The 22,943-nt window shown below is 46.0% G+C and overlaps 2 protein-coding genes across 2 annotated transcripts; both read right to left on the bottom strand.

Moving 5' to 3' along the window:
• Positions 1-7,443: 7,443 nt before the first annotated feature.
• Positions 7,444-8,361, bottom strand: LOC125347814 (olfactory receptor 958-like). The gene has a single exon (XM_048340769.1). It carries the CDS (start codon positions 8,359-8,361, stop codon positions 7,444-7,446), a length of 918 nt encoding a protein of 305 aa, XP_048196726.1.
• Positions 8,362-14,291: 5,930 nt separating this feature from the next.
• On the bottom strand, positions 14,292-15,236 carry LOC125348056 (olfactory receptor 958-like). The gene has a single exon (XM_048340999.1). The coding sequence runs from the start codon at positions 15,234-15,236 to the stop codon at positions 14,292-14,294; it is 945 nt and encodes a 314-aa protein (XP_048196956.1).
• Positions 15,237-22,943: the final 7,707 nt, after the last annotated feature.

The raw sequence follows: 22,943 nt of genomic DNA, 5'->3' as shown, positions 1-22,943 counted from the left end.
TTTCTAAGCGCACCCCAAAGCTTGTGCACAACTGTCTGTATGTTTGTCTGTCTGTCTGTCTGTCTGTTGGTAAAATATGTAAAAATTGGCATCATGGTTTCAAAATTACTTGCTTTTGACTACTATTTTAACTTGCTTTTAAGTCTTGTGTTAAACTGATCTTTGCAGCCTGTGGGTGGGGTCACAGTGAACAGCCTGGAGGCAATCCTGACTCGTATCCCCAGACTCCGAGCCAAAAGGAAAAAAACCCAGGTTTTAAACCCAAACTGATCATGTTTGGGTGCAAGCAAATGTGTCTATGAAAAACTCCAAAAAGTTCTAATATGTAGCATGTGGTGTAAGTACAATGATGTAAAACCAGTGTGCTATTCTTTATGTCCATCTATGCTAAAAGTCAAGTGTACATCTGATCCTGATTTTGCTTCTCAATTTTTCGCTCCTGTGCTCTCATAAACTCTTTAAGATTAAGGGACCAGAGTCATTGTGGAAAAAGTGTGCAAATGTGGCTGCTAACCTAGATTTTCCTGACCCAGGATTAATATTTTGCTTTATACGATGCAGGTCAACATGTGTGCTAGCTACGTGGACTGTGGCAGTTCGTGACTACAGGAAGCTGCCTCCACAGTCTGCTCCCAAACTACCTGGCTTCACTGCTAATGATTCCTTATTCCCTCTTTCTTGTATGGGAAACTGCTCAGGGAATCTAGGAGTCCTGTAAAGATTTTGACAGGCCCTGAAGTACCCAGATTTCAAGACCCCAAAGACAACCACCAGAATCCAGCGTCAAAGCCAAACCGCCAGGGTCGTTTATTACGAGTGCGAACCCGGACCTCCACGCACTCGTTGCCAGTGATGCTAAGAGGCCGCGAGCAAAATTTCAGCACAGCTTTTATAGACAGGTACAGGGTAGTTGGGGAAGACCCCGGTTACAAGTACATAATTGGTTGACATTTGCTCTAGTTTACTGATCGCCTCAGGATTGGCCTGGGTTTTCCCGCCAAATGTATGGTGCCAGACAGCCTTAACCCTGGGGTACGGATCCGGGTGGGCCTCCAGGAGTGGTCACGTAGCCACATTCCTGGAGCCAGATGGTTCCTATCTCTTGTGCCCAGATCCGGGCCAGGGTCTGAGACCGGGCATTTACTCATGTCCAACCTTGAGTGGGCTCCGGGTGCCGACGATTAATCACATCCTGGCATCAGATGGCCGTTATCTCCAGTGCTCAGATTCGGGTATGTACAGAGTTCACAGAGGGGTGTGGGGGGCGTGTGGTTACAGAGTAGCTATAGGGAGACTGCTGGTATTTTTCCACTTCCCCATGGGTTAGCAAGCAAAGGTACAGAAGCAAAATAGCTGTTAGGGGCATAATGGTCATAATTTTATTCTCTATACTCTTCAGCCCAGAGTGCTACTGCCCTGGCTCTGCCTGCCCCAAGATTAGAGTTGGGCTTATAGCAGGCCTATCGTGACAGAGTTGCAACCGAGACTTACTCCAAGGTTAAAATATCTGAGTTGTTTGGTGGCCACAGGGTTGCCTTGGGGTAGCATTCGTTTCTTCCCCCTCCATGTCTCAGAAACTGTCATGACTGCTGCAGAGAGTAGACTTGGTTGGCCTTTGGTCTGTGTGGATTTTGTGACTAGGAAGAGGGTTAAAGGCCCAAGCCTTCTAAAATGATTTTAAAGTTGTCACCCTGCTTAAACCAGCCTACAAAAGCCAGAGTACTCAGAGTAAGCAACCAGGGAATACTGGGAAATTTAAATGTCTTTAACCAGTCTGTGCAGAAAATTTCAGGCAACCCAGCAGGAGGTGTGACAATCTATCCAGGGGACTCTGAGAGATGCTACTACAGCCTTGCCCAGATCCAACCCATCTCTCCTGCCTGCCTCCATCACACATAATTAAGGAGGCCTGCTGATTCGGGATGGAAGAAGCTGAACATTGTCCTGACCCTTTGCCCTCTGGATTGTTATTCATTTGTGCTCTCTTCCACCTGCCAGTAATGTTAAATGATATGATATGATTTGATTAGATGGCACCTATACTTTGGTGGAGCTACAAAACTGTTAGGTGAGATTAACTGGTTAAGGCCTTGGTTTCACCTGCCTACAGAAGATCTGCTTCCGCTTTTTGACTCCTTAAGGATAAAGCCCCCACTGATATTATTACAATAACTCCATCACATCAAGAAATATTTCAAAAAATTCACATGGCCTTAAATACAGCACAACTGGCTCACTATAGGCCCCAATGCCCCCTTTGTCTTTGGATCTTTCCCGACTCAGAGATTTCCTTAGCCACCATTACTCAGTCAGGCAAGCCTCTCCAATGGAGGCCCCTCCTGGGAGGGGTTCCCAGGGTTTACTCCCAGCCAGACCAGCTAGCTGACCTGGTAATTAAGAGCAGGGATACTTCCCTGAGACATTATGGGTGGGATCCTGATGTGCTAGTTATTCCCTACCGGCTGTCAGATTTTGAGTGGGTCAAAAGAAACCATAATTGGGTGTCTAATGCCCTGGAGGGTTTCATGGGGAAGTTGGATTGCCATTATGGCACTTCAAGATGGGTAACTTCATTTCCGAGGTTACAGTGGACTCCCCCCATACTTTTCTCTACCAAACCTCTTATTAAAGCTGTAAATGTTTTCACTGATGGGGGAAAAGTGGGATCTCCCACGGTGATATACTCTACCTCCTCCCCTGCCAATAGAGAAGAGGGCACCCACAACTTTGAGCCGGTTACAGGGTCTGCACAGTTTAAGGAGCTATACGCAGTTGCCCTGGCACTAACCCATGTTCAAAAACCAATGAACCTGTTTTCTGATAGTTCGTATGTGGTCAATTTGTTACCAACTCTAGTGTCATCATACATTAAACTAAATAAAAATCCAATTACTCCCTTAATGATTCAAGTCCAGTCTTTACTAAAGGAACAAGCTGAGCCCATCTTTTTATAGCGTCACAGAGGACACCAGGAGTTGCCTGGAATTTTGGCATGAGGAAACCAAATGGCTGATCAACTGGCTACTAGTGGGACTATTATAGCCACTGCACAGCCTCAAAATCTTCAAACGGTTCAAGGACTTCACGAGCTTACGCATTTAAATTGGAGAGGGCTACATCAAAGATTCCCCCTGGTCCCTATAAAGGACTTAAAAAAGATCATAAGGACATGCAAATCATGTATGCCATTTCTGCAGGTCCTGCCTCTGCAATCTCCTGGAGTTAACTCCAGAGGCCTTAAACCTAATGTTATCTGGCAAGCTGATGTAACCCACTATACTCCCTTTGGTAAATTAAAATATATATTTATGTCCATAGACACCCACTCACATGCTTGTTGGGCAATTGCTCATTCAGATGAAAGGGCCTGACATGCTGAAAGCCGTTTCCTACAATGTTTTGCATCCTGGGGCTACCCCTACAGGTAAAGACAGACAACAGGCCTTGCTTTATAAGCAAACCATTGCAAAGATTTTTTCAAATATGGAACATTAAACACACCACTGGAATACCATACAATTCCAGGAGTCAAGCCATAATTGAGAGGCATAATAAGACCCTAAAGGACCAATTAATAAAACAAAAAGGGGGAAGCAACTACCATGACCAGTTAAAGACAGCCATGCTTACATTAAATATTTTAAATTTTTCCAAAGACCAACCTCTGACGGCTTTTCAGAGGCATTGGTCAAATCAGACACCTTATATAAAGGTGGAATTCCGATGGAAGGACCCCCTTACTGGATCATGGCAAGGTCCTGACCCTCTTATTAATGTGATAAGGGGCTTTGGATGTGTTTTCCTGATTGGGGAACCAAGCCCAATTTGGGTACCTGCTAGAGACCTAAAATATTGTTCACCTGAATAACTACCCAAGAGCACCCCCTCTTGAGGTATGATTCCTTGTCTGTTCTCTCTAGGAATGAAAAGACCGTAGTGGATTTTTCCTGATCCTTCCTGGAAATACGGTAAACCTGCCTGCATGTATCAGCAATTGTGGGAAACAATGGAGGCAGCCAGCCTCCCTTCCTTCCAGTTTCCCAGTCCTACCCCCTCGTTCAGGGGTATCCACCCCTACCCTTTCCCTACTAAATGTTACTTGCCTTGTTGGACTCTACCTCGACGTCTTTATGGCACAATGTTTCTCTGTGGCGATACCACTACAGCTTATTGTCAAAGAATTGGAATGGAGTTACAGCTTATTGTCAAAGAATTGGAATGGAGTTTGAACTATTGTTTTCCTTCTGCCCTTCCCCTGTTGCTGAGCTTAGGGATTCCTGTTGGGGTGGGAACAGATGTTGGGGGTCTTGATATCTTGCTTCATGTTTACGATAAACTGTCTACTAATGATATGCTTCAAGCTGCTAGCACCATCCTAGATCTGCAATCTCAACTTGACTCGTTGGCTGCCGTGGTCCTCCAGAATCGCCGGGGCATGGACCTGCTCACCGCCAGAGAAGGGGGACTCTGCCTGCTTTTATCCTGAGCGGCACCAAAACGGACTGAACTCCAATTTTCTCTGGACTGGGCTAAATGGGTGGCTCCCTTAACTTCTCCCCCTTGTGGGCCCCTAGATTACCATGATTCTTGTGTTTCCATTTGGTCTTGTGTTTACCTTTGGCCCTGTGTTTACATTTGGCCCTTGTGTGGTTAATAGGCTTCTCCAATTTCTTAAGAAATGAGACAGAGCGGTCTAGTTAATGGTGGTCCGACAGCAATATGCTGCCTTTTGCAGATTGGAAACCTTATGAGGTTGGCCATGACCCCTACCAGAGTGTACAGGCGTGAGGCAAAAATAACGGCCTCCTCTTGTGTGTCAATTCCTCCCCCAAGTCCTTCTACTGGGCTGGCAGGCCCTGCAGGTAGGATTGTCTGAAGAGCTAGAGTGGTAGTCAATGACAGGTAAGATCCTCAAAGGGGGGGAACCTAAGACAGGCACACTCTCCAGTAGGGTGGCCACCTGCTGATAAAACAAAAAGGGGGAGATGTGAGACATGCTGGGGCATGTTACATCAGAATGAAGCAATTAGCTTTTTCCCAGCCCTGGGGCCACTTGGCTATTACACCGGAAAGGGGGTTCTAGCTGGCCCTCCCTCCCAGCCTTGGGACCACGTGTGGCTAAGATGGCGCCTGATGGTGAACCCGGAGGCGGTCCTGTGGGCTGTGATGTAAAATTAGGCCGCCTCCTAGGATTGGTCCATCAGCCCTTCCACCCTTGATGGAAAGCTCAGGCTGCCCCTCACAGTCCCTAGATAGGTACACGAACACCCCTCCCCTTCCAGCCAATTTTGGACCTGATTGGCTCCTGTGCCTTATTTAATGGAAGGATCTACCTTAATAAATGAGACTTTGCACTGACTTAGCTCCCGGGCCGTCTGTTTGTCTCCGGTGAGGGAGGGTTGGGTGGGGGTGGTCTGTCGACCCTTTCCTCTTCTTGGCTCGCCCGGTCGGGGCATGTTTCCCCAACTCTCCTGCAGGGGAGGAGAGCATGGGAGGGGGGGCTAGAGAGCCAGACAGAAAACTTGGAGGGAAGGCTGGGGCTTGCAGAAGCAGGGAAGAAGAGTAAAAAGTGACACTGATCAAGATGCAATGAACTCGTAAACTGACATGTTGAATTTAAACACATTTGAAAAACTACTTCAACATTTTTTGAAAATGAAAAAAAAAACATTAAAAAGCAAATAGAAGATAAAAATAAGGATTAGACAGACGCAGGGGCCTATGTCTGCTATAATCCTAGTTACTCATGCAGCTGAGATTTGAGGCTCACAGGTTAAAGCCAGACTAGGCAAAGATGTTCTAGAGACTCTTTTTAGCTAATCAGCAAAATCCCAGTGTAGGGATGGGCTCCATGACACAGTATCAGCTGTGAGAAAGGAAGGTAAGTAAGAACATGAGGCCGAGTTCAAGCCTTTTGGTCAACTCCATCATAAATAACCAGGGGTCAAAACAGCTGCACTCATGGCTCAGTGAAAGAGCACTGAACAAAATAGATGCAGGGGGGAAAAAGTGTGTACACAGATCTTAACAGTGGGCCATTAACTGAAAGAAACAGCCCAATGTCCATCCACAGATAATAAGTAAACATAGTGTAGTGTCGCCATACAATAAAAGGTTATTAAGCCATGAAAAGAAGCAGCCTGTGACACAAACTTGCACGCCACAGAGCCCATGACAAATGACCCCAATGCAATGAAATGTCTGGATTGTGTCCATCTATAGGAAAAGTAGCTCAGTGTTGGTTTAAGGAGACATAGATGAGAGCTAACACATAGATAACAATGGTATGTATTTGAAATATATGAGAAATCACTGAATTCCATACACTGAATGCATAGTTTCATAAGTAACTTATATCACAGAATAACATTTTCCAATATTTGGCAATTGCAAGGTTTAGGACATCACTAAAACCAGAAAATATACACACAATATGATCACATCTCTCTCTATACCAGGCTAGATAGATAACATAGATGTGGTTATACAAAGTTGTAGATAACAGATCAAGTTTATACATCGATGAAACCATGCTAAACAGGAAGGTTAAGTTCAACCATACTTGCAATTAAGTCACCAATGAGGCAGTTAGGAAAAATGACAAAAGATTCATAGATATTTTCTTATGCAGGACAGAAATGGGAGAAAATTTCTGTTCCCCTTAATGTTTGCAATTTCTTACATTTTTTTAAAGCTACTTACATGAGGAGAAATGAATATTATATTAGCAAATCCAGGTACACTAGGATTGACACTTAGTCCTTGGCTGAATGACTTTAGGCCATATCTACAGAACTGAAACCATTGGCATAAAGACAGGTGCTTACCTGGGAATAGGAAGAATCTATTAGTAATATGTTCGTAATATCTATAGTTTACCTAGTTTCCTGAGTGTAAGAAAATCTCTTCATATTCAAGCTAAACATTATGACTGACCAAAATGTTGACTAAAGAATGAGAGGAATCGATACCTACTGGATCACATAGTTTCTTGGCAAAGTAGAGAACAATCTAAGTAAGCCAAAAGGAGGCTTCTAGAAGAACTAACATCTACAAGATAATTTCTATATTAGCAGGAGGTTGAGAGCCTCAGGTTCTCATCTTAACTCGGTGACTTCCTAGCTCTGTGACACTGTACCTTAAATTACTTCCTCCCTACATTATAATCATAAAATTATCCACTCCACATAATTATTATATAGACTATAAGAGCATTGTTTGTAAAGTACAAACAACAGTGTCTAGCAAGTAGTAACATTATAAAATTGTCTTTGAATAACACATTCACATTGTAAACCACAAAAAACATTAAACAATTACTTCTAGTTATCTCAACTATATGACCTCAACTCGCCCAAAATCACACAAAATAAGAGCAATTCCCCCAGAACAGGAGGTAAAGTCCTAAGATAGAAAATGAGACAAAGCCCGCTCCTCACAATTCTACACCCTGTGGGGTAACACCTTCCTCAGAGCCGACTTCACCTCCTTGTTCCTCAAAGAGTAAATCAACGGATTCAGGGAAGGAGTCACAATATTATTCAACACCTGGACTACAGAATTCAGCCGAGGGTTGGGAGCTGGTTGCAGGTAAATGAGCATCACAGGGCCGTAGAACAAGAGGATGGAGGTCAGGTGGGCGCTACAGGTGGAGAAGGCTCTGCGCCGGCCTTCCGAGGAGCGGATTTGAAGGATGGACACCACGATGCGAGTGTAAGACATGAGGATGAGGAGAAAACACACAAAAGAAACCACTTCTACAATGGTGAAATTCACCGTCTGTGCAAGGGAGGTGTCCGCACAGGCCAGGCACAGCACCACAGGAATGTCACAGAAAAAGTTGGCCACCTGGTTGGGGCCACAGTAGGGCAAGCTGAAGGTGAAGAAGGTGAGGACAGATGCGTGCATGGAGCTCCCCACCCAGGCCCCCGCCGTCAGCGAGGAGCACACCCGGCCACTCATGATGGTCGTGTATCTCAGGGGGTGGCAGATGGCCGCGAAGCGGTCATAGGCCATCACCGTGTACAACAGGCACTCAGTGCAGCCCAGGAAGTGGTAGAAGAAGAGCTGGGTGGCACAGCCCTGGTAAGAGATGTGGTGGTTCTGGCTCATCAGGTAGAGCATCATTTTGGGGGAGCTCACAGAAGGGAAAAATATGTCAAACACGGATAGATTTCCCAGGAAGAAGTACATGGGGGTGTGGAGGCTGGAGGAGCTCAGGATGGCCAGCAGAATGAGCAGGTTCCCGAGGAGAGTCAATGCATACAGAGCCAGGAAGACCACAAAGAGGACGTTTTCCAGCCCGGCCGTGTGCGGGATTCCCAGCAGGAGAAACTCTGTGACTGTGGTGTGGTTTTCCATCCTCAGGTCTGCTTAGGCCTGGAAGAGCCCAAGGACACACACTGGGGCTTTCCCAGAGAAGCCAAGCTCTGCAGCTCAGCCCCCAGGAAACTGACGATGCCTACTGAGAAAGAACCTCTAAAGGAGAGTCCAGCCCTGTCCCTAACTCACCTGTGCCTTTGAGTCATCCATGTGCTTATCTTTCTTCTTCAGAGTTAAGGAGATAACCACATAGGTGATACGGAGTGGGAGAAACTAGAAGAATAGTACCACTGCCAATACCCTGTTCAACTGGCACATCTGTCTCCCGGGCTGATTCCATGTACGTGAGAAACCTTCACATTTCCTGTGGATCTGTGTGTAGATCACCAGTGTTTCATGGATCTTTTAAAGGTCTATGTTCTCAAGTAAAATCCTCATTAAAATACTGTGCCCCACCAATCCTTGTTGTTTGTTTTCTTTTGTTCATGTGTTTAGTCCAAGCACATGGGCTAACACCTAAGAATCCTAGCGATTCAGGAGACTGACCTCTGTAAATTGAGGTTCAAGGGCAGCCTGGGCAGGAGAGCTCATAAGACTTCTCTCCACCTAACCTGCACTGGCAATAAAGCAAAACAGAAGCTGCAGCGCTGGAGGGAGGGTAAGTCCCCCCATAGCTCCCCGTGGTGTTAGAGTGACCTCATTCACTAGCGTTTTGTCACTGCCCTGTGTGCAGTGGCGCTGGGCAGGTGCATGCCCAGGGTGGAGTTCAAGGTGAAGAAACTCTGCCCCTCAGGCAAGCTCACTGCAGATCCCCTCCCTAAGCAGCACCCAACCAAGCTCCAGGCATGCGTGGTCTGCCCTCCCAGTGCCCGGCCAGCCGGCTAGGAGTGCTCGCTGCCTCTAAACACGAGGTCACCAGGAGGCGGGCACCAAGGAGCAGGTGCTCACAGGATGAAGGGAAATTTGGCTGCCTCTGATGAAACCCAGGCCCCTCCCCAGCACACCTCCATTCCCTTTCCTCTTGGAACAGCTGCCCAGATGTTTCTCCTCTCAGCTGCAGCCAGTCAGGCCTGGAGACCGGAACCCTGCAGCAGCTCTCCTCTGAATGAAGGAGCAGCAGAGCAGCCAACCAACCTCCCAGGAAGGAAGAAATGTCTTCAGCGACCTCTGAGACCCTCTTCCCTGGTGACATGAGGTGGTGTGTGCAGAGCAGAGGGACCAATTAGCCCACAGACACCCCTCCTCCCTCCTTCTTCTCTCCCCCACCCTCCATCTTCACTTGTGGGAGCCTGTCCTGGTGCCTGGACCTGTTCACTCCTGAGCCACAGCTCTACCTTCAGCTTGTTGAGACTTCACGGGAGGTGAGAATGTCACAGACCTCCTGGCAGGGCCGGCGTCCATCTGTGACCCTCAAATCACAGCCTCCTGAGCCGCCCGGATTACAGGCAGGAGCCACTGGCACCCAGCCTTCACTACTTCTCAACTAAAACTCAGTTGCCTAAGCACCGTTCCTTATACTCACATTCAAACCTTTGTGATTCTAACTTTCTGGCTCTTTTCAGCTAAGAGAGGCAGCCATGGCTCACATGTTTGAGACTGCTCCTCCGTGTTCTAAGGTCTGGAGGGTCCACATTTGAACCGAGAGCTGGAAATTAGGGGAAAAAAACCATGGACAAAAGAGCAGAGGGCCAGCACCACTGGTGGGAAAAGGCACACCCCATGGCTGCCACTAGTTCCACAACCCAGAGAATCACGCGGCGTCTTGCAGTTCTTGCTCGCTCATTTTCTGGAACGTCCTCTTTTCTGTTTTCCTCAGGCTGCCACCTTTGTTTATGTCCATATGCATGAATTTGTAATGAATTTACTGAGTGTGTTGAGTGTCCACACCGTGGACTTTGTACAGAGGCGGGTTCAGTGCACAGTGGTCTCGGGCACACCGTTAACCATCCACAAACAAGCACACAGCCCAGGAGAAACATCAGCTTCAAAGAAGTCCCTTGAAACAACACAGCAGGCACAAAATGAGCACCAAGATATGTTAAATGAGTTTAAGACGTTCTTACATCCTTGTGCTTCTTACTGCCACAAGAGGACAGACATGCTGTCTTCTCTCTGTCTTGAATTAGTAATTACTGCATGTTTGCAGTCTAGTTTTTGGTTAAGCCGCACTACCCAAAGCCCTTCCATGCTTGTCAGAATTTTTTTTCTCTTTAGAGACAAGTGAGGAGAGAAAATCTGGAAGGATGCAATCATAATATCCTGTGTGTGTGAGAGAGAGAGAGCAGATCAGAGTGAAACCTGGAAAACTGAAGGGGTGGGTGGGGCTGGAGAGACGGGAGAAGAATGAAAGGTGGCGCTGCTCAAGGGTGTTATTCTCATAGTGTGGAGAGTCCACCAGAACAGGCCTCTCAGACACGGTACACAGTCCACACGAAGTCTTTAGGACCGGCCGGGTCTACACGGGGCTATCAAGGGCCCAGAAGTGCAGCCCTGTTTCCTTCCAGGGCCACTTGGAAGTCACAGTTTGCGTCCCTGTTTGCTTAGGGATGGAAAGTCCCTAATGGTTCCTTTCTTAGGCGGCTGCCGAGCATGAAGGTATGGAAGCTAAACAATGCTGCGGGCAAGCATTGAGCTAGGGCAGCATGACCCATCCCTATGACTCGTCTCCATGATCCATTACCTGGTAACATAAATGGAACAGTGGAGACACATTTCTTTTCATGTCAAACCATAAGGAACTAGTCTCACGGGTGGGGGTGCAGTCCTTTCTTTCAGATGGAGTCACAAAAGTAAAATGGATTTACAGATGCTGAGAGTTAACCCCAAGACAGTGAACTCTGATAAACCCTATGACACTCATAAAGTAACATGTTGAATTGAAACTCCTTTGTACACATAATCTTTGAAAATGAAAAGGAAATATTGAAAAATAAATAAAAGATTAAAAATAAGGTGTAGAAGTGGCTCTGTGGCCCAAGTGGTAGAGCGCTAGCCTTGAGCTAAAGAGCTCGGGGACAGCACCCAGGCCCAGAGTTCAAGCCCCACAAACCAACCAAAAAAATAAATAAATAAAAACATAACAAAATAAATTTTTCAGTTAGAACATGAGACCCTGAATTCAAGCCTCAGTCTCAGGGAAAAAAAATCAATGTAAGCATGTTGTGTCATATTTTCTTCTCATTTTTCTGTTCACTACTCTTGTTTTGAGAAAGTGCTGATTAGGTTATCATAAAATCTTGTTTCTACCACTAACAATTACTGCATATTTTATACAGCCTTATGGCCATACCACTCATACTTTAATCCCACTCTTTTATGGCCAGGAGTGTGTCTTGAACCTGTCATCTCAAGGGCTCAAGGGGGAGAGGCCAGCCCAGAACAAACCCCAGATGCCCATCACAGGACCCTTCTGCTTCCGGCCTCTCTTCTCCGAGAGTGATGGTGAGTGACAGGCTACTCGATCACAGAAGGCTCTGCAGATTCCTGCCCAGACCCCCTGAGGGCTCTCCCCAAGCAGGAAACAGCTGGCAGATGTGGGAACAGGTGGATGGCTAAGTGGAGCGTCCCGGGTGGTGGGTGGTGACCTCCCGCGTGGAGACCCGTGCTGAGCTGGAAACAACTCCACGGCATGCAGAGGGCCGTGTTCCCGGCTGACAGTGTGGCTACACCCCAAACCATCCAGCCCCACCAGCCCATCCCCACCCCACCCACCTCCAAGACATCGAAGCATCGTGTGCTAAGCTGCCAAGGGTTGTAGTAAACTACTACACAACAGATTCTAGCACTGCACAGGGATTCCAAACTTCCCAATAAGCTTGTCTGCACAAGTAATTGTGCCATGCTATTAGCACATGTGGGTGTAAATAAAGGTGATTTAAAGCATGAGAGAGCCAGCTGTCTCCCCCGAAGTAATTTTCTCCACTTCATCTTCTTCTAGGTCGACTGACAAACACTCTACTCAGCTCGTGACTGAGCCTTTCAGATGGAGGGTTCAAAGCCGGTGGGTCGGCAGATGACTGAATGAACACACAGCACCATGGAGTGGACAAAAGCAGAGGAGATTCTTTTCCAGTCATTTCCTGTTTCTGCGACTGTTACCCAGAGTGCTGGCCCACACGCCCCAGTGAAAATGGCTATGCAGTTACATAAAGTGCCCGAGTCTCACGTCTCCATTGTGTAATGGAGGATGTGTTTCAGACTTCACTGGAGAATAATCAATGCAAAGTATTTAGAACAGTAAATAATGCATAGCAAGCTGGATGGGATATAGACAGCTAGTAGTGTAAAGAATTTAAGGCCTTGCTTTTCCTCTCATATGGAAGCATACCAGAGGGAAGTCTTAGGGTTAGATGTGGGTACACACAGCCTGTTTATGAATACTGCTCTGGTCTTGGGTTTTTTTTTTCCTACTATAAAATAAATGTTACCATCAGAACAAGGGAAGGGGAACACCAAAATGAAGAAACGAAGAGTAAAAGGTGCATCAATACAACAGCAATACTTACAATATGCTGTAAATCAACTGTACAACATGGGGAGAGGGTGGGAAGGGAACTGGGGAGGGGGGAAAGTGGGAGAAAAATCAGGGAGGAGGTAACAAGTTGGATAAGAAATGTACTCACTGCCTTATTTATGTGACTGTAACCCTTCTGCACATTACTTTGACAATAAAAAAAATTAAAATAAATAAACAAATGTTACCTCTAGGACAGTCATTAAGGTTGTGGAGGGGAGGGTCGGTTAGAGTGCCGGCCTAGTAAAGATGAAGCCTTGGGTTCAAACCCAAGGCTATTAAACACAAAAACAAACAACAACAATTTAGTCATACATTTATCACCATTTATCCTATATACATGCTAATCAGACTGGCATTCTTAACTAAATCCGGACTTTTGAAAACATTAATCTAAATAGATGGGCCCCTGTCTTGAAGTTAATTTGATTGAATATAAATAGATAAAGGTTGAACTATTCCAAAATAGGCCATAAATATTGTAAACAGTTTAATTTCCACTGATCATAAGTATTCTAGGTTTTTAAGAAATGGAAAGTGCCTACAATAAACAGGAATCTCCAGTTCAAAAAGACATTACAAAGTTACAAACTCCATTTCCTTATTTTAAACACAGCTTGATGAGCAACTTCTCTCTTGAGATGTAACAAATGACATGTAACTATGTAATTCCCCTGGAGCCAAAGGAGAACCTCTCAAAGCTTAGTTCTTTTGTAGGAGTAAGTCTAGCTAAGTCAAATTATTTCCAGACTGAGTGTACATTGTTTTGATCAAAGAGCAACCCTACTCTGCAATGTCAGCGCTGGCGACTCCAGGCATGGGAAGAGAGGCGCTGTGGGATACAGGTACCAAGGTCAGAAGGAAGGGAGGTCGGGAGGCAGAGGACAGTCCATGGCCTCTCAAACAATGTCAGTTTCAGGACAATCCAGCAAAATGCAGTTCCAGCAGGAACAGAGTATAGGAAATAGAATCGATACATTCCTGGCATGATAAACAAGAAGAACCGCTGGGATGGTAAAATGCTTCCGGAAGGGGTAGCTGCACATTTTACGGTGTATCCATAGCTGCACATTTTACGGCATATCCATCGCAGCGCTCAAGAAGTGAACGACAGAAACCTCTCCCTGCCCACCCTTTGGCAATACACTGAGATCAAAGAAGGACACCTGAAACCTTTCCTACGAGAAATTCAGAGCCAGGCACCGGTGGCTCACACCTGTCATCCTAGCTACTTGGGAGGCTGAGATCTATGGATTGCAGTTCAAAGCCAGCTCAGGCAGGAAAGTTCATGAGACGCTTACCTTCAATCAACTATCAGAAACCCCAAAGTCCCACGATGACGCAAAGTGGGTACAGCACTAACCTTGAATAAAAGAGCTCAGGGATTAAACCTAGGCCCTAAATTCAAGCCCTATGACTGACAAAAAAGAAAAAAGAAATTGGGAATCAATTGTGTTTAGTCCTTATCACCCAGAGGCTGGGCCACGGGAGTCAACACCTTCCTCAACGCCGATTTCACCTCCTTGTTCCTCAAGGAGTAAATCAGTGGGTTGAGGGAAGGGGTGACCACGTTGTTGAACACCTGAACCGCAGCATCGAGCCAGGGACTGGAGGCCGGCCTGAGGTAGACCACGATCACCAGCCCGTAGAAGAAGAGGACGGAGGTCAGGTGGGCGCTGCAGGTGGAGAAGGCTCTGCGCCGGCCTTCCGAGGAGCGGATGTGCAGGATGGAGACGGCGATGCGTGTGTAAGACGTGAGGACCAGGAGGAAACACGTGAGCGACACCGCACCGACGTTGGTGATGCTCACCGTCTGCACTAGGGAGGTGTCGGCGCGGGCCAGGCGCAGCACCGCGGGGATGTCACAGAAGAAGCTGTCCACCTCGTTGGGGCCGCAGTAGGGCAGGCGGAAGGTCAGGAGCGTGAGGACGCAGCCGTGCACGCAGCCGCCCAGCCAGGTGCCCACCGCCAGGCAGGTGCACAGCCGGGCGCTGACCATGGCCGCGTAGCGCAGCGGGCGGCAGATGGCGGCGAAGCGGTCGTAGGCCTTCACCGTGTACAGGAAGCACTCGGTGCAGCCCAGCGCGTGGTAGAAGAAGACCTGGCAGGCGCAGCCCTGGAAGGAGATGCCGCGGCCCTGCCCCAGCAGAACCCCCATCATCTTCGGGGTGTTCACAGAGGGAAATAAGATGTCGAACACCGACAGGTTGCCCAGGAAGAAATACATGGGGGTGCGGAGGGTGGAGGAGGCCAGGATGGCGAGCAAGATGAGCAGGTTCCCCAGCAAGGCGAACAGGTAGAAGGCCAGGAAGAGAAGGAGGAGCATGGTCTGCAGCCCTCGGGTGTGGGCGATGCCCAGGAGGATGAACTCTGTCACCGAGGTGTGGTTGCCGCAGTCCATGCAGCCGGCGCCCTGGAGGAGCAACGCGGTGGTGGAGACGGGAGCCCAGCTCAGCAAGAAGGGGCAGAGCTGCCGCGCAGAGGCTGCAAACCAGCGACGGCCAGGGAAGGAACGGGACCGATAGTAATTGTGGCATCCTGGGGTACCAAGCGCTGTCTGTGCTCAGCACCGTACTGGGTATCAAGCACTGTCTGTGCTCAGGAAGAAACCGCCACTATTTCCTTGACACCCACTCCATGGGTGTTAAGATTCCAGTGCCACCTGCCCAGTCGCCCCACCACAGGCTAATTACTTATAACCACGCCGTGCAGATTTCCATCACCTTTGGTTAACATCATCTTGATTGGCAATTTTTTTAATATTTTGACATAATTCAACTGTAACTCTATGTTGGGGATTATTATGGCCTTGGGAAGGCTGCCCTTCCGCCAGCTTTGGGACAATGGAAGTCCCTCCCACCTTCTGGCCTCCACCCCTTGGGAGGTGAACACGTGCGTGCCACCATGATGGGGTTGTCCCGCCCACAAAGGGAAGTTTCGTGATGTCACTTGATGAACGTGATCCCTAGCCTATGACTGGCCCTTTGGCCAGCCCCCTTTTCTTTCCCGCCATTACTTCTATATAAGTGCCTTTCCATATTAAAGTCTTTGAGACGCTTCCCACCACCGCAGCGTGTCCCTGATGCCTTCCTTTTCGCCTCCGCCCTTGGTAACATGTGAGGGGACTGGGGGGAGGGGAGGCTTCAGCAACCCTTCCTCAACTTAGCGCTTGCCCATGTGAGCACGCCTTTGGCCTTCCGCTGGCGGAGGGCCAGGCTGAGTGCTCTTTCATAGAGTTTGTGGTTACCATTCTCCCCGTGGGGGGAGAAAGGGGTCGTCCAGACCCCAACAACTCTCTATTACTGTTCATACTAGCATTTTACCTACACATTATATAAGGACTTCATTGCTTTCCTTGTAGACTTTCCCTTTCCTTCCCTCACTGTTTCAGAGTCAGATGGAATTATTTATTATGAAAGTACTGCAAACATTGATGACTTTTCTTCTGGCTTTATGGACTGCCCATCCATTGTTTTTCCCAGTGGTCACCCCGCAGTCTAACAGCATGCCGGAACACATTCCTCTCGCCTGTCACTGGGTGTCAGCGGCTCGTCCCTGTGTCCTGGCTACACAGGAGGCTGAGACATTGGGAGCATTGCAGCTTGAGGCTGGCCTGAGTTTCATTCTTAGAATCCTTCTCTAAAATAACCACAATTAGAGAAGACTAAAAGTAAAATGTCTCCGATTTAAAAGAAGAAGCCAAAGCACAATTTACATGTAGACAACGATATCTAAGTATAAAAGCTGATTTTTAAAAATCTAAACTATTACCCATTGGAAGCCAGCCCAGGCAGGAAAGTCTGTGAGATTCTCATCTCTAATTAATCCCAGAAAAAGCCAGAAGTGGTGCTATAGCTCTCATGGCAGAGAACACTTGCCTTGAACAAAAGGAGCTTAGGGACAGCAACCAGGCCCAGAATTCAAAAGCCAAGCACCTACAAGAAAGAATCCAAAAATTGGAATAAATTAAGGAAATGCAGAGATCTTGATGAAATTGTTTTGTGAATATTGCTCTAGTGGAGACTTTACACAGTATCCCAAATCTCATGTACACATATTACCGTGTCCTTGTGTAAAATGAAAAATGTTATTTGTTCAATGTAAAAGCACAAAATATAATTTCATGCTGTACTTGAAAAAAAAAAAAGAAAGAATCCAAAAACAGTTCATCTTCTAAGACTCAACTTGAAAAAGTGCAAATTGAAATTGTGTTCTTGTTGCTAGCCACTACCAGGGACAGCATGAGGGGATCCTGGAGCTGAAGGAATGTCAACAGACAGAATAGAAAAGCAGGAGCCAGGGGGTCCAGTGCCCACCAGCTATTGGACCCCTGGCTCCCATAAGCAAGCCTGTTTACTTAGTTCAGTACAGAGAAGGCTACCACAGGTACGTGAAGAAAATAAGGTATCAATTTTTCTTGTGGTTACAATCATTAACGTTGACATGGTTTGTGTATACAGTACTAACCCCCTGAAGTTAGGGAGCGGTGAGAGGCCATGAACGCTTTTGACATCCGAAAGAATAACATAAACATTCGTCATATTCCCATTGCCTCAACCATCAAAGGGCCCAGTCAACTGCGACTCAGACATCACCGGTGCAGTTCATCGTAAGTTATACGTCTATCGATCTTGCCTTGACTGTCTCAGGCTTCCCAGGGTGCAGTTCTCAGCCCTCAGTACTGACAAGGCTGGGTCCCCACCTCTTAACCCTCTCCTGATCTCACAGCTCGGCTCCAGAGTTCCCGACACCTCAATGCCATTTAAAATGGCGTCTAAAAGAAAACGCTGGATGAGAAATCTGACAAAAGGCGCTAGGCCTGACCTCTTCAATTATACATGGCTGGGAGAGGCAAAGAAATACAGGTAGTGTTCCCAAGGCAGGATTCTTATCGAGGATTCTTCCACACCTGCTCTCTAGGTTTGATGCAATTCTACTCCGAGTTCGGGCAGATTCACCAGCCCATTGAGGGGCAGCTGGGCTGATTCCATCCCTTGGCTATGGTGCTGCAATGAAATTGGGTTAACAATACAAAAAGATAAACCATAGCCAGGTGCCAGTGGCTCATGCCTGTAACCTCGCTACCCAGGAGGCTGAGATCTGAAGATGGTAGTTCGAAGCCAGCCCAGGCAGGAAAATTTGTGAGACTCTTATCTCCAATAAATAGCTGAAAAAAAGCCACAAGTGGTAGAGCAGGTCTGGCAGAGAGAGAGAGAGAGAGAGAGAGAGAGAGAGAGAGAGAGAGAGAGAGAGAATTGCTTTTTATTCAGAAAAATGGTAAAACCCAACAAATATCGTAACTAAGTTCTTGATAAGGAAAATGTATTGAACAAAATTTGTGCAGCTCTTACAAAAGATCTAAGTAATGTTTGAATAGTGATAGTGGTTTTTGCCAATGCAATATGACAGGAAAGAAAATTAATAGATATTCAATTGGAAAACAATTAATAGTTTATGAAAATAATGTGTATACCTATATAAGCCAACATAACCTCAATAAGTTAATAGCATTCATAAAGAAGCTAAAAGTATAAATTAACAAGAAGTAATGACGTGTATCTGATAGAGGCTTCTGATTATCAATAGCCTTTCCTAATCTAAATGGATACCTAATGTCTGAAGTTTTGGTATTGTGGTCCTTTAAATGGGTGATTTAAATGGGTATGCCATAAAGAAAGTCAAACGTATGTTTCTTACCACTGTATTGGCATGCCAGTCACCTTTCCAGCACTGTAACAATCACCCGAGACAATCATTTTATAAGAGGAGAAGGCTAGGTAGCTTCCTGGACTTGCTCTGGCCCCATTTCTCTTCGGGCCTCTTTACCATTCAGGTGAGAAGCAAGGCATAGAACAGCCAGGAAGAAGAAGGGAACAGCCCCAAGGTCCCCTGTGAGGAGATCTCCAATGACAGGACGCTCTTCCTCCCGGACCCAACCCCTAAGCATTCCACCGCATTCCAGGAGCAGCACTGCCTGGGACCAACTCCTTCACGTGGAGACCTCTTATGGGACATTTATCTAAATACCAGCAATGAATTTATATGACCATAAACTTAATGAATGCAGCACCAAGCCATAGCACTGCCTTTCTGTGGGGCTTCCAGAGGCTGGTCAGCCGGCTCAAAATTTTCCCCTTGAACGGCAGAGTGGTCACCAGCCGGAGACGTAACCGCATCTGAGACGGAGTGTCCCCCTCCATGCGGTTGATGTTGCCCACACAGCCCTCCAGTTGTAGGACTGAAGCTCGTGTTCCTGCTGGCTCTTAGGCGCTCCAATCCTGGAGGACACCTGAGACTCTGGGATGATCTCACCGCGGTCCTTCCCACAGCCAGCGGCTGCTTCTTCTAAGGCAGGGGAGAAGCTCCCTCCGGCGTTAGGACACCCAGGGTCATCAGAGCATCCACGATGACCAGGACTCTTCTCAGAATCTAAAACGTGAACACTTCTGAAATTCCTACCGTGGCCACTTGGTACATAACTACCAAGGTAAGTTCATATTCAGCTCTGACTCAAGTGCTGAAATTTTTCTTCAGGTGACACCTAAGGTAGCCTGAGACGTGAGCAGGAATGTCAGTCGGGGGTGAATATTGGACTTGTCTGCTACAGTAACTTGGTTACCAATTGCAGCTACTTCACTACTATGTCTACCCATCTATGTCTCTTTAGCTAGCTGTCTATCACTTGTCTATCACCTCTATCAAGAAAGACTGCATAGATAAAATGAGGATGAAGTCTAACAATTTCATACTAACATTGCTATGCATGAAAGTTTAAGGTTTAAAGAAAAAAAAAGGACAAAAGCAAGGAAGAAGAAAATGTGTTAAATCTAAGAACTTACCTTACAGGATACAACTCATTGCAGGCGTAAACTTACCTGAATTTTTTGTACAAATTGTTCCTCTTTTACACGGTCTGCATGGACACTGATTGTGAGCTCTCAAAGCACAAACACGCCATTTTGAGAAATAGTCCATTTCCAGTCGAGAGCCAAGCTAGTAAAGCACGGAGAATGGAAACCAGCAGACCTGGGTAGGAGCTTAACTTGGCTTGGTGCCTCCTGGTGCAGCCTTGCTCTGGAGGTTCCAGGGTTCCTAGGTGAGTGTGCACACGTACACACATACACACACACACACACACACACACACACGACACCAAGGAAAAGCTCCTGTGCCCACCCACGGTTCCCCCGTGGTTCTTATTTGATGCCTCTGGCACGATGGCCAGTCTCCTGAAGCCAGTGTTCATGCCTAGAGGAGAGAGCTGCAAGTTCCCCCTCACCCGCCACACTGCGCGCTCTCGAACTAAAATGGTCAGAAGCCATCACTTCTCTCTACTTGAATAACCCTCTGCCATCACCTTAACATTTAGATTCCCAAATCCTATTGTTCCTTATGGGGGGGTTGTATTTTTTTTAAGTAATGTACAGAGGGGTTACAGTTACATACGTAAGGCATTGAGTATATTTCTTATCAAACTTGTTACCTTCTCCTTTGTTTTTCTCCCACCTTCCCCCTCCCGGATTCCCTCCCCTCCCTCCCCTGAGATGTACAGTGGTTTACAGCATATTGTCTTGTAAGTATTTCTGTTGCTGTGGTTTGTTTTTTTACCCTTTGTCTCTCCATTTTGGTGTTTCCCCTTCCCTAGTTCCGATAAACGAACATACAATACCCAGTGTACCAAAGTCAGTTACAGTGACATCAGGGGCAAAACCATGAGGAAGAAAGACAAAAGAAAAAGGCATCATTTCATATGATACATTGAAAATAACAACAACAAAAATCAATCAATTATTTCCAAATCTTGCCGGTAATTTCACTTAGCATCATCTTATGTGGTCATATGTACCTTGCTATTGAGCTATTGTGCTCCTCTGCTAGAAGAATAGACCTGAGGACCAATGGAATAGGACTGAAGACCCAGAAACGAACCCACAGACCTATGGCCACCTAATCTTTGATAAGGGAACCAAAAAAATAGGATGAGAGAAAGACGGCCTCTTCAACAAAGGGTGCTGGCAAAATTGGTTAAACACCTGTTTAAAAAAAAAAAAAAACAATACCTAAAGCTAGATCCTTATATATCACCCTGCACCAGAAACAATTCCAAATGGATCAAAGACCTAGATATAAAAGCAGATACCCTGAAAACATTGCAGGAAGGAATAGGAGAAACACCAAGGCTTCTTGGCACAGGTCAAAACTTTCTTAATAAAGGCCCACAAACACAGCAAATCAAAGAAATGTTGGACAAAAGTGACTGCATCAAACTGCAGAGCTTTTGCACAGCAAATGATATAGCTAACAAGATAAATAGAAAGCCCTCGGACTGGGAGAAGATCTTTACTGGCCATACATACAACAGACAAGGACCTCATATCTAAAATATACTTAGAACTCAAAAAATTAAGTCCCCCCAAAACAAATCCTCAAGGAAACTGCTCCCTCAATAAATGGGTTAAAGACTGAAAGAGAGACTTCTCTGAAGAGAAAATGAGAATGGCCAAGAGGCACATGCAGAAGTGTTCAACATCATTGGCCATAAAAGAAATGCAAATCAAAACAACTTTGAGATTCCTCCTCACCCCAGTAAGAATGGCCATTATCAAGAAAACTAACAACAACAGATGCTGGAGGGGATGTAACCAAAAGGGAACCCTACTACACTGTTGGTGGAAGTGTAAACTTGTTCAACCACTTTGGAAAGCAGTGTGGAGGTTCCTCAAAAGGCTAAACATAGAGCTCCCCTATGACCTAGCAACCCCGCTTTTGGGCATTTACCCCAAGAATTACAAGCAAGATCACACTAAAGCTACCAGCATAACTATGTTTGTCGTAGCACAATTTACCACCACTAAAATATGGAACTAACCCAGATACCCTTCAATAGATGAATGGATCAAGAAAATGTGGTGTGTATACACAATGGAATTCTATGCTTCTATTAGAAAGAATGACTTGGCCCCATTCATGAGGAAATGGAAAGACTTGGGGAAAAAAAATCATACTAAGTGAAGTGAGCCAGACCCAAAGAAATGTAGACTCTATGGTTTCACTTATTGGAACTGGCATTTTTTAAATGATGAGTTCCATTTTCTGAGTACAATGTAATCCCCATTTCTCTGGCAGTTTTGTGTGTATCTCTACAGCATTTTGTTCAGATCTTAACTTGGGTGGTCAAAGCCTCTTTGGAGTCAAGTGCTCTTTCCCCTCAGACTGTTCTGTGCATGTTCCCATACACATACACAAGCCAAGGGTGCGTCCTACAAGGGGAGGACTGCGAATTTGAAGCTTTACGTCTCCTCTATCTTCCTTTCTCTATATAGAATTATCTATTAGCAAACCCCTAAGTCTGATGTATACTGACCACCCACAGAAAGTAAAAAAAAAAAAAATCTAGAAAATCTTAGCCATGCAATAGGGAATGAGACTTAGAAATACAAACCAAAAGATTTCATGTTGACTTTATATGATTCCTTAAGTGAAGATTGCTCCATCCAAATAAATAGATCAAATTAGTGTACTCTTTCACAATGGACATCTGAAAATCCCCACATCATCAACGGTTCACAACAATTAAAAATGTATTAAATAGTATGCCAGGATATTTTAACAAACATTCCTTGATCTGTAATTGGCCCAGAACTATAAGGTAGAATTGCATTTCTAGAGTTGGATGAATCCCTATCATTTATCTGCATAGACTTGAATGGTAAAAATTTTACCTCTGAAAAAGTCCTTAGTCTCTTTAGAACTCAGTTTTTGGGGGTAGAAAATGGAGATTAGCTGTGCATGGCTCTGAGTTCAATCCCCAGAACAACAGGGAAAAAAAGTCACTGACATGACATTTATGTAATGCCTTTAGCTCCAGAGTTTTTTTTTTCCTAACTCCATTGAAACTGTTATAAGATAAGTGGGTAGGACAACATTATGTCCAAATTACAGGTGAGAAAAATAAAACCCAGAGAAGTGCCAGAGGTCTCTCAGTTCTTTCTTGTTCCTCCACTACGAGGATGAACTTCCTGGAATAGCTGTCATTCCAAATTTGCAGGCAACAAAGCCCAGTGAAACTTATTTCCAGGTAGTCAATTAATTGCCCCCAAAGGATGAA

The sequence above is a fragment of the Perognathus longimembris genome, chromosome 3 (genome assembly GCF_023159225.1).
Source record: "Perognathus longimembris pacificus isolate PPM17 chromosome 3, ASM2315922v1, whole genome shotgun sequence".
Classification (NCBI taxonomy): Eukaryota; Metazoa; Chordata; class Mammalia; order Rodentia; family Heteromyidae; genus Perognathus; species Perognathus longimembris.
The sequence above is the reverse complement of the archived record's forward strand: the minus strand, read 5'-3'. Positions and strand labels throughout refer to the sequence as shown.